The sequence below is a fragment of the Poecilia mexicana genome, unplaced genomic scaffold, assembly GCF_051168715.1.
Source record: "Poecilia mexicana isolate PSO_F unplaced genomic scaffold, ASM5116871v1 scaffold_3, whole genome shotgun sequence".
Taxonomy (NCBI): domain Eukaryota; kingdom Metazoa; phylum Chordata; class Actinopteri; order Cyprinodontiformes; family Poeciliidae; genus Poecilia; species Poecilia mexicana.
Window position 1 is genome coordinate 34844422 of NW_028263372.1, and position 11364 is coordinate 34855785.

The 11364-nt window shown below is 38.3% G+C and overlaps 2 protein-coding genes across 3 annotated transcripts; one reads left to right on the plus strand and one right to left on the minus strand.

Moving 5' to 3' along the window:
- Nucleotides 1–118: 118 nt before the first annotated feature.
- Nucleotides 119–8659, minus strand: vps33b (VPS33B late endosome and lysosome associated). Of its 2 annotated transcripts, none has more exons than XM_015011672.2 (24): nt 8407–8659; nt 8188–8312; nt 7709–7789; nt 7556–7617; nt 7416–7465; nt 7155–7222; nt 6824–6869; nt 6649–6743; nt 6010–6114; nt 5832–5922; nt 5678–5755; nt 4912–4985; nt 4752–4838; nt 4574–4664; nt 4409–4483; nt 3601–3665; nt 3452–3506; nt 3322–3368; nt 1588–1720; nt 1197–1270; nt 1009–1110; nt 851–926; nt 616–726; nt 119–350 (listed from the first exon to the last, which is right to left on the minus strand). In XM_015011672.2, the coding sequence occupies exons 2-24, from the start codon at nt 8281–8283 to the stop codon at nt 271–273; spliced, it is 1842 nt and encodes a 613-aa protein (XP_014867158.1). In that variant the 5' UTR covers nt 8284–8312; nt 8407–8659; the 3' UTR covers nt 119–270. The 2 variants fall into 2 exon arrangements, with proteins under 2 accessions (XP_014867158.1, XP_014867157.1); XM_015011671.2 differs by having other exon boundaries at nt 8188–8289; nt 8367–8659.
- Nucleotides 8660–8677: 18 nt separating this feature from the next.
- Nucleotides 8678–11349, plus strand: hddc3 (HD domain containing 3). Its single transcript, XM_015011673.2, has 4 exons — nt 8678–8865; nt 9610–9665; nt 9742–9982; nt 11034–11349. The coding sequence occupies exons 1-4, from the start codon at nt 8754–8756 to the stop codon at nt 11162–11164; spliced, it is 540 nt and encodes a 179-aa protein (XP_014867159.2). The 5' UTR covers nt 8678–8753; the 3' UTR covers nt 11165–11349.
- Nucleotides 11350–11364: the final 15 nt, after the last annotated feature.

Genomic DNA, 11364 nt, shown 5'->3' on the forward strand with positions numbered 1-11364 from the left:
AAACCACACATACACTACTTCCATAGTGGGTGTGTCGTGTTATTAAATTAGAGATTAAAATACATCTGATCGAAACGGCTATAAATGTGGCTAATATTAAAGAAAATTAACACAGATGTTAAAAAAACACATTTATTCACATTTTTACAGTTGTATTGATAAAGGTGACCAAGCATTAGCAAACATTCTGAGCTGACAGGAATGTATGACATGAGGCGTTAGGAACGTGTCCTCTTCCAGTCAATAAAAAGTGAAGTGTTCTCCATGGCTTCAAACGTTGTTGTCCAGTAGAGCTTCCAGGAGCCGCGAACTGTTTGTAATTGCAGTTGTTACCACAATGAATTTATAACCTGGAAAACATAACAGCAGTGTCATGATTAATTGCCTTTTCACTAAGAAAATATTTAGTTAAGGCAAGCAAACACAGCAGGGGCGACCCAAGATTGTCTGGGGTCTGGGGCCTTGGGCAGGTATTTATTTGGAGGCCTACTTCCTGTTAAGCCTCCTTTCATTTTTTTAAATGCACAAAACAGAAAAAATAAAGCTAAACCAGCAGGTAACAATAAGGTGGCTTTCTGTTCACCTCATGATCTCAAGCATTTTAAGTTACAGCACCTTTCTCTTTTCCCAGAAAACGGAGAGCTGAAATCTCAGAGAAGGTGCATCCACCAAGGAACATGACCAGAATGATCCGCTGAGCATCACTTTTAGACTGGGGATCAGCTCCTGTGCCGCCCGATATTGGACACAAAGAAATAAAAACAATCAATGACAAAGATCTGGAATGGATTTTATTGCACAAGCAGCTTCTTCACATTTTAGATTGCGTGAAATTTCAAAGGGATCTAACCTGTTACAGCGAATTCATGCCCGTTGATCAGCCTGGTTACTTCTTCCAGCCCCGTCCAGCCATCCCGCTCTAACACCTGGGTAAAAACCAAAGAAAATAGGAAAATTTTGTTTTACTCTTGTAAATAAATTCCCATTCGTTGGAGTGACAGGACTCACCTGCTCTATAATTTTACAGCTCAGAGGGACATAGGCGCCACTGAAAATATAAGCCATGTCCCGAGGAACACGTAGGTCATATTCTTCATCCGACTTTGGTACCTTTATCCAAAATAAATTCATTAATGCCAAGTTTCCTCATGAGAGAAGAGGAAGCTTAAATAGCTGGGATGATCTTTGTTCTTTACCAGGTTGAGTTTTCTGCTTAAGGCTCTAAAGTGACTCTTCTTGGCCAGAGAAGAAAAGGCATCGGTCAGTTTCCCTACAAAACAAAACAAAGGTATTCAAGGGTACAGTTACTGGGCCTGAGAATCCACAAGCTAAACATGTGACCACAAGAACCTGTAATACTGGAAATGTTAAAATGTGTTTGTCTGAATGTCTCAGAAACACTTTAAAGAGACAAAACAACCGTTTTCAGATAGTTTCAACCTGAAATGCAGAAAACAATGAAGCAGCTTAAGCTGAGCCCACAAGAAAAAGAGAACAATATCTGATTCAATCTGTATGCAACAAGTTAAAGAATGCTCATCATTGTTTATTTTCCTGTCTGAAGGTGTTGAACTGAACCCGTTTTACCTGCAGTTCTGTCGTTGACCAGTTTGCCCACTTTGCTCTCCATGACGGTGAGCGTCTCCCCCGGCTGCTGCTCCACCAGCAGCCCCAGCTGCTTCAGGTTGGAGAACGTCAGCAGGTGATCCGCGCCGTAGCTCTGACGGAAACCAGCACAGGAGACGGGACGGATTAAACACAGAGCTGTGGGACCACATCATGTCACGTTTCTTAGCATTTTACAGCTTGACTGTCCAGAATGTTTGTTTCCATAAAGAGAAAATGAGAAGCTTCTTTCACAAACATTCCTGCACCTTTTTGCAGCCAAAGGTCAAATTTATGATGGCAGGAGATTGTAAAAACATTTTATGAAACACACGGCTTACAGGTTGAACCATTCGTGTTAATTTGATAACTGAACAAGTCAGCAGGGTTCAAATTAAATCACAACTTATGAAGATTTTCTACTTTATTATAGAAAATATTTGAAATCTTAAAGAAGTTAATTTTTTGTTTTAAATGATCTATTCTGAAACCGTCAAAGGAAACGTATCAGTATTCTCATGTTTTGTAGGTAAATGCACATTTCGATATTTATCCTCATCATTCCTGGAGGCTCTCATTGGTTTTAGGAGCCAGAAGCTCAATTTGAGAAAATGTTAAACTTCAACGTTATTTTCACTGGAATATCTAAATTTATATATACATATATATATATATATATATATATATATACATATATATATATATATATATATATATATATATATATATATATATATATATATATATATATATATATATATATATATATATATTAAGAACAACAAACAGGAAAATTAAAGTTTGAACTGTAGCCATTAACCAGAATAATTAGTCATGCATGAAAAAACTAATTAATTGTTGCAGAATAAAATATTCTGTGTTGCTTTCCAAGGGCCAGACATAAAGCAATCCAAAGGAATAATTTATTACATATTTTCATCTATGACAACCGAAACTAAATTGTAATAAACATTCAGTTGACTTGATATTAAAACTGCATCTCAACAATTTTAGCAAAAGCTGGTGACAAATATTGAACTTTGTTTTAAGTTGTTTTAAATGTTAAATAAATTTTAAATCCAGGGGTTCAATGTTTTAATATTTTATAAAGTGACAGAAGCCTGATTTTTTTTTTTTTTTACCAACTCCTCAAAATGGGAAAGAAAAGAGAACATGACACCAAATTAAAGCGAATGTCTTGATCTTCATAGCTACTCATGTAAATTTGTCCAAATCTGAACTACCAACAAAAATCTGGGAGAACTGAGACAAACGAGGCTGGTACAGAGTCAGTCTCCATTAAAAACCAAAGTAAAAAAAACTAAATAAAAAAAACATTTATTTGGGATTTTTTTTGGACATCTGTACCAGAGTGTCACTATCTGCAGATGACACCGTAGTGTGTTACATTAAATAAATTCTCTGATTTTTTTTTTTGCAGTGTCTGAAAGTTGTTAAATGCCACTTTGCTTGTTTCTAATTATCTAAATTTTGAGTATTTACATTTTCAGACTGAGTTCTTTGGAAACTGGAATCTCCTATAGTTCTCATGACTATTAATCAAAATAAATGTCATTTGCTACTTATAGTGACTCATGCAGCATCAGAAGGCAGCTCCACCAGTGATTATAGGTTAAAAAGCATCAGGAGTGATTCTGAAATATTCCTGGTGTTTCTGCTTCTCACACAGGAAACAGAGTGCGTGTGTCCTCTCACCTGAAGGTACTGAGCTTTTAATGACTTGAAATCTTTTGGCAGGAGTCCTGCAAGAGAAGAGTCACAAAACTGTCATCACAACATCGAAATGAACAGACATTCCTGCGTTGAATCACAAACGGGAATTCACCGTTTTCTGTGACCGACAGAAGACACAGCAGCCGCAGACTTTCGATCATGGAGACCTGAGGACCAAACAGAGACCAAAGCTGAGATTTTCTCAGAAGGTTTTTGCTTTTAAAGTTTCCTTTATTCAAAACCTGTGAAAGCGAAGCCCACCTGTCTGTTGATGTGTTCCTCTATGAAGGAAATACATTCACGGATTTCAAATCCTTCAAGTAAACCTGAGGAAACATGAAGACATTAATATAATAAACCTGGAAATACAGCAGACAGTTAAACATGAATTATCTTATGCTTATAAAATATTGATGGTCAAAAATGTTAAAAACACAAAATGAAGTAGCAGATTAGTGTTAGAGAGAAACTGCCAGTGATATTTTATATGTTAAATAATAACAATACTTTTGTTTAGCCAGGAACTTCCATTGAGAAAAAGCATGAAGTCCAAATAGCAGAAGAGGAAGATGGAAACAATTAATAGTTTAATAAAAGTTTCTCTACTTGCAGAACTAAAAAGAATCAGTTTACATCCAGACATTTGGTTTGACACGGTTTCCAGTAGAGATCATCTCTGTTTTATATTCTAATACGCTATTTAAAAGTACTTTAACTCATACATCTGTTAATATTTCATTCCTAGCAGGAAGTTGTGTTGTTTAGAAGTCATCTGATTGGCTGACATAGGCTACTCTGCCCCCTAGTGGACTGGCATGATTAAAACAACTATCACAGGCAGATTTGTGTGAGTTCATGTGGATGAAAACTTTTCAGGAAATAATCCTGTGGAAGGTTGTTTTAAATAATGAAGCAGAGATATTCACTTTTATTAAGTCCCCACATGTGTTACTCTTGTAGTCGCCCTGTACAATTTAGGAATAAAATCTGTATTTCCCAATGAAGATGAAGTTGTTGTATCACAAAGAAAAGCCTCCAGTGAGACACAAACTACACGCATTAATCTCACAGTGTTCAGTCTTCAACAGCTCCTGGAAATCCTGCTTCGTCTTCTTTTTCATGATGGACTCGCTGGCACTGATGTCTGAAAGAGAAACGCTGTTAGCAGCGGCAGCTGGTGATTCTGGATGTGCAGTAATCCTCTGGAGGTGCAGCGTGGGAAGTTAGCGCTCACGTAGGCTCAGCAGCCGATGCTCCTGCTTCAAACCTTTCAGCTCCTCGGACACAAACGTCTTCATCTGCTGGATGTCCATCCCCCGTCTCTTCTGCAGGAGGCCAAGACACGAGGAGGATTAAAACCATTCGCTCTGACTCTGTCGGTCACCACGGTTACCGTCCCAACATTCACTCACATCATACGCAGTTTGGAGGTTCCTGGCCTTCTGACTGAGAAACCCAAAAACGTTGGAGAAATGCTCGTTCCGGATTTCATTAAACACCTGAGAGAAGTGAACAAACGTTGACCTTCAGTCCCAGATGAGAGCAGACGGACACCTTTGACCTCAGCCCTACCTTATCCTGAGAGTTCAGCATGACTTTTAGACTTTTGTCAGAGGAGGTGACTTCAGGCCCGAACTCCACACATCCTGCAAAACAAGATGCAGAGCTGAGCCGGCAAAGAAACCTGCAGAAAGCGCCAGACTGTTGGACAATAAACAGGAATTTTTAGCTACTCGCACATAAAAATGGCTGCAAACGGTCGCAACCATGCAACTTTGAAAAGCAGAAGTGCAGCCTCCTGCACAACCAACAAGAATGCCGAATCTGGTTTCTGGATGTTAAGTCAACAACAAAACACTCATACAGTAAAACCAGCTGACCAAATGTGCTAGAGCTCTGCTTGGGTTGCTAGGTAACAGACTGGACTTTGCTGGGGTTGCTAGGCAGTGACACAGTGCCTGTGGGATGTGACTTAAAAATTGGAAAGTTTTTGGAACGGCTCATTTTCCAGACACCAAGGAGACAAAAAAAACCCGGCTGGGTTGTTTTGTTAAAGCGCTCAGACTCTTTCAGAAACTGTGGAGGTCAAATTGGAAGTGTAAAAACATGAAAAATGTGAATTTTGCATAATTCGTTCAACTAACACGTTTCTGTTGCAGTTCGATGACTGAAGAAACTTACAGATTTTTTTAAAAATGTGAGAACAAAGTTTAGAATGAGGGATTGTTTAGGGAATGTAATCTAAAGACATTGCTGTGTAATTTTAAGTGTTTGGGTCTGTGGTCATTTTTAAAAATATCATTTTGTCATGTTTTGTGGACTGAAGTCAGATACCCACCACATTTGATCCTAAATATATCATCCACCAGCCCCTCGTAGACAACTTGTGAGCATAAAGGAGTGATGAAGTCCACATCTGTTAAAAACAAAGTGACATTAGAGCGGAAACAGAGCACAGCCTGAATCCAGTTTGATGATCTGCAGCTTCTCACCTCGATCAATAAGGAAAACATTCCCGATCTCAGCATGCCGAGCTTTTTGTTCTCCCTGCTCTACCTGCTCCCTCCACGACTCGTAGGTCATCTGCAGACAGAGAGGCAGCAGATGTCTTAACGGAGATGAAGCCACCGGATCTGAAAGTTAAACTTTTGATCTTTGATCATTCTGGACCTTGGAACAGCGTCCAATCCCGTAGACCTTGGAGAACGGTCCGAAGAGGGAGTGAAGGAGGTGCAGAGCGCTCGCAGCTGTCCTCACCCAGCGCTGGTCTCCTGCCTGTGCAAATGAAAGGTTCGTTAGCTAAACTTGTTGTCTGTATGGAGTCATATAACCTCAAAAAGATGATGTGTTTACACATGCTCATATCCAGGACTGGTTCAGCATTAAGTTGTTCATTTCTGACTAAATCTGAGGTCTATACGTCTTTAAACTTTTTATGTTTTTCTTTATTTTTAAAGCACTCAAGTCTTAAACAGCTGGAACTATTTAAGAATCAGGAAAATGGTCAAAATAGATTAAACAAAAACAATCCATAAATAAATAAATATCATCTGACTAAAAAAATTAATTAAGGAATTCTATAGTTGGTAATTGAACTGAACTGAGCAAACGCAGGGTGGACAGATGGACAAGCAAAACCTAAAGAATAAGATAAAGTCTGGAGAAGCAGCTCTTTTGAAATTCCAAACTTTTCCAGGCTACATACAAACCTGCATACAGCGTCAATACAAACTTAGTAGTAATTATGAGGGTTAATCATTAAAAGAATAGGTTAACTGTCTCAGCTTCTCTGTTAGGCTCCACATTTACCAGAAAGTTGTCTCTGAAGAACTCTGGAAGCTCCAGGCTGATGATGTCCTCGTCCAGAGGAAGGAGGTAGAAAGCCCACTCATCAGTGGTCACATCTGCAGGACGACACACACAACTTCAGCATTCCCCGTCACCTTTCACTGCTGACCATCAACACGCCGAAGCAACAACTGACCACCAAAGACTCCCTGCTCCTCCAGAACTGCCTCACATGCGTAGAACTGAGCAGGAAGGAGAAAGGCAGTGAGCAAATATCAACATTCACACAACTTAAACAGCATGTAGAGTACATTTGATCAAATTAAGTCAGGACTGCATTATTTTGAAAAGCAGTGTAACAATTTTCTCTTTAAAAACTTTATACAAACTGGACTGAATTGAGACCGATTCAAAAAGGATTGCAGATTTAAACTGGAACAATTTTACTCTCATGTTCCCATAACTTATGAAATAATGAAAACATGAGACAAACTAGTGTTTGACATCAGCAGCATGGTAGAACAAACCTTTTGTGGAGTGAAGATTATTTTGTATCGTCGAAATTTTCCTGCTGCCTTGTCTGCATTAACTACATCTGAAAGGAAGGAGCATAAGTTGTAAAACACTGTGTTATTTAGTGATTATAATCTAGATCACTACGAGCAAGACAAACTAAACTTTTAAACCAAAGTTATAAACAAACATGCATATTTAGCTGAAGTTACAGATGCATTACATGCAGGACACTTTGCCCCACCGGTGAGGCAAAAACAATAAACATTACTTACCACAAATCCACTTCACGGTTTGTATTCGTGGTCGAATCAGAAAGCAGATCCTGTATAAATAAGACAAAATCAGATAACTTGTCCAAATATATATAAAAAAAAAAAACAGAGATCCACCGGTAACAAGGAGCAGAACGTACTGATCTGAGATGCTGACTATCGGCTTGTGCTCCACTTTGTAAAGTTTGTCGACTTCATGTTGCTGCAACAATGTAACATGTTAAATATTTTGAAAGAATTTGAGATAAAAGCTGTTTTTAATTAGATTAAAAAACGGAGTAAATACGGTTTACCTTTAATGTTGAAACATTTGCAATTCGATCAAGTGGACTCATCAAGTCCGACTCAATGAAAAGGTCTTTCTTCCCCGGCAACTGTGAGAGAACAGGAGGTTAGTATGTCAGTATGAATGAATAAATCAGAAAAGCACTGAGCCTCTGAGGATTACTCTTAAAAACCAGCTGTGTACCAGTAAATACAACAATTTACATGAAATCTAACTATTCTATCGATAACAATGGTCACATTTTAAGCCAGAAGGTTCCCAGAAGTTTGAGGATGACTACAAAAATAAAGGGCCACAAGGAGCTTTGACTGTGTTTGTACTTGAGGCCCAGTATGTATAGTTTTTAATCTGTATTTATTGCGGAAAATCAAAAATATATCCTAACTTGTGCTGGGAAAAGAATAGATGCCACACCTATGTATCAGGTGGCATCCAGCTGGGCCTAACTCTTACTTAGGTGTAGTGTTGTGTCCATCCTGTTCCCACCTGTTCCAGCAGGTAGATGAGCTGATCTCTGGCCAGTCTCTTCAGCAGAGACAAGTCTGGGAGCTCCGGGGAGTCTCTCCTGGCACTGTGAGCCATTCTGGGCTAAAACAACAATAACCACGGAGCTAAAAAAGAGAACATATATGTAAAAAAATTATAATAAAATTTGTATGTATTACCTTTTAGGTTTTCCAGTGTAGAAATATAAAAAGTATATACACAGATGCTGTTGATAGAAAGAAATCAGTGCTGACGTGAAGCTCCTACAAGGTTAGCTTATTGGCTAAAAACAGACCTGTCAGCTTGAGTTACAAAGATAACCAGAAACGTAAAAACGTTAATACGGAAAATAAGCAATTTCTTAATGAATAATCTATAAGGCAAAAGAAAAAAGTTGTATTTTTTTATTTTTTTATAGCCGAAAAGTGAATCTATCTGAGTGGAGCAGCCATCGACTTCCCTTAGCTGATAGGGCGGAAATTATCATGTGAGCTGGTGTTTCCGTCCGGACCCAGTACAGGGCGGACCTACGCTAACTCAACCAACTCCTTTATTTACATTTAGCTATGGATTCAGAAGCGGCTTTATTGTTAGAAACCGTTAATTTTGCTGCGGAAAAACATCGTAAACAACGCCGTAAAGATCCAGAAGAAACGCCGTACATTAATCATCCAATCGGTTGGTAGGGATTATATTACAAGGGGAATTTAACTTTATTTGGTGAAAATTCACATTATACAGCCGAAAAAGACCAATATGAAAAAAAAATATTTAGTTTTATATTACTTGATAGCAAATTCCCGTCCTTTCAATGGTAATGCCGAGTTCGACAACAAGATCCCAAGACGGGAAAACATCAGCAATGATCTTAAAAACTGTAGCCGATCCATAAAGGATCTAATTCCGTGCTGTTCAAACCGGAAGAGAATTAGAACCACTGAAAAAAATGGAATTCTGATTTAAATCGTAGAATGTTGGCTTTAATCTTAATATTCTGACATTGTTTTCTCAAAATTCTAACTTTAATCTCATAATTCCGACTTTAATGACAGATATGTGAGTAAAAATTCTTACATTAAAAATCTGAATTCTTTTTGACCCAACTCTCTTCTGTTGTTTAAAGTTATTTTACAGAGAGAGAAATTATTAGCTAAATAAAAACACTAGAAAGAGGAACTGAAGTGATGTTTTAGGAACTTTAAAAAGTTGCACAAAATTAAATGTCTGCAAACTTCAATGAATATGGGATGTGGAATCATAAAGCATAATTTATATCTGTACATCTGCAGTCAGCATTCCACTTTTATGCACGATCAGTACTTGATAATTGCAGTGATGATGCCACCTGTTAGAGTTTTGTGTTTACTATATTTCCCCTTAAGCTGAAACCTCTAACATGTCTGATGCGCTTCTGTGTTTCAGGTGTAGCAAGAATCCTCAGCTATGAGGGAGGAGTCACAGATATCGAGGTTTTACAAGTACGTCCTCATCTGTCATCTCTCTGATACATTCGGCCCTTCTTGTCATGCTAAGCCCTTTGCCTCTGACATGCAGGCTGCTTTGCTTCACGACACCGTAGAGGACACAGACACCACCCCAGAGGAGCTGGAGGACAAATTTGGACCAATCGTAGCTCGAATTGTCCAGGAGGTGACAGATGACAAAAGTCTGCCGAAGCAGGAGAGGAAGCGCCTGCAGGTGGAGCATGCACCTCACTGCAGCCAACAAGCTAAACTGGTGAAACTGGCTGACAAGCTGTACAACCTGAGGGACCTGAACGCCTGCACGCCTGTCGGTCAGCACCTGAAAACAAAACATCTTTATCTGTGGAAGCTGTTGTTGTTCTTTTTTAAAGTGAATATTGCAGATTTAGTGCACAAACACTTCAAGATTACTGATTATGTGCAATTCTGTCCTGCTGCTCAGCTCTCCAGCGTTATTAAAATACCCTCATTACTTCCAATCTGACATCTAGAAATGTTTATTTATCTACTTAGCAATGCTCTCACAAAGGTCTGCAAACCTGGAAGAGACATTTCTCCAAAAGACGAAAGATGCTTCTACAAATTCACACCGCACTTTTCAGCTTTATTCCTAAAAACATGGCAATGACACGAATTCTTACAAAGTATTTTTGCTTTACTTTCTAGTGTAAATACCTTAGTGCGCTGAAAATAAGAAAAACTAACTTACAAGTAGCTTTTCAGCAAGATATGACAATAATTTCCTAAAATCGATGAAAAAGTCAATAATTCTGTGAAATTGATGAAAAAAAGCTATTTCCACTGGGCGATTATTTCACTTGCAGCAAAACAGTTTCCCATGTTACAAGCTAAATAATCTCCCAGTGAAACTAATTCTTTTTAATCAATTTCAGAAAATGATTGACTTAAAACAGATGTTGCTGAAAAGTAACTTTAAAGATATTTTAGTCCTTTTTTCAAATGTACTAAAATATTTGCGCTAGAAATTAGGTAAAAAATACTTTGCAGGATTTTGTGTTTTTGCAGTGAACAAGGCATTGTTTCACAACTATTGACAATTACCTGATGTCCATGTGAAATACATTTAAGTTTTAGTTACAAGACAAATTGTAAAGAATGTTCAAGAGATGTGAATACTTTCACCAGACAATTGATAATTGATCAATCCTAAACCATTGTCCTGGTAAAGACCAAAGGCTCTGCTTCAGTGGCACCACCATTTATTCACTTCAAGTGCAGTTTTAGTGTCCAGAAAACATTTTTTTAACTTTAAAGTTAAAACACAAAACATCCACATTCATGTCCATGAAAGCTTCTATATTCAGTTTTCACATGTTAACCCTCTTCTTGTTTCTCCGGCAGGTTGGTCGGCTGAGCGGGTCCAGGAGTACTTTGTTTGGGCCGCTGAGGTGGTTAAAGGTCTGAAAGGAACTAACTCTGCTCTGGAGGAGAAGCTGGAGGATCAGTTCAAACAGAGAGGAGTTCAACTCTGAAAGAACCGCCTCACTGCGCTGGAGAACGGACCGTTTACATCACTAATCAGATGCAATATCATTTACAAGCCATAAAAATAATCCTTTTTCCATATTTTGTGCCATGTGCTATGTCTGCTGTGTACTTTAGTAACATGTAACATGTAACTGTGATTTTATTTCTGAATATTAAGAACGCAACATTTTCCTGGCTCTTTTCT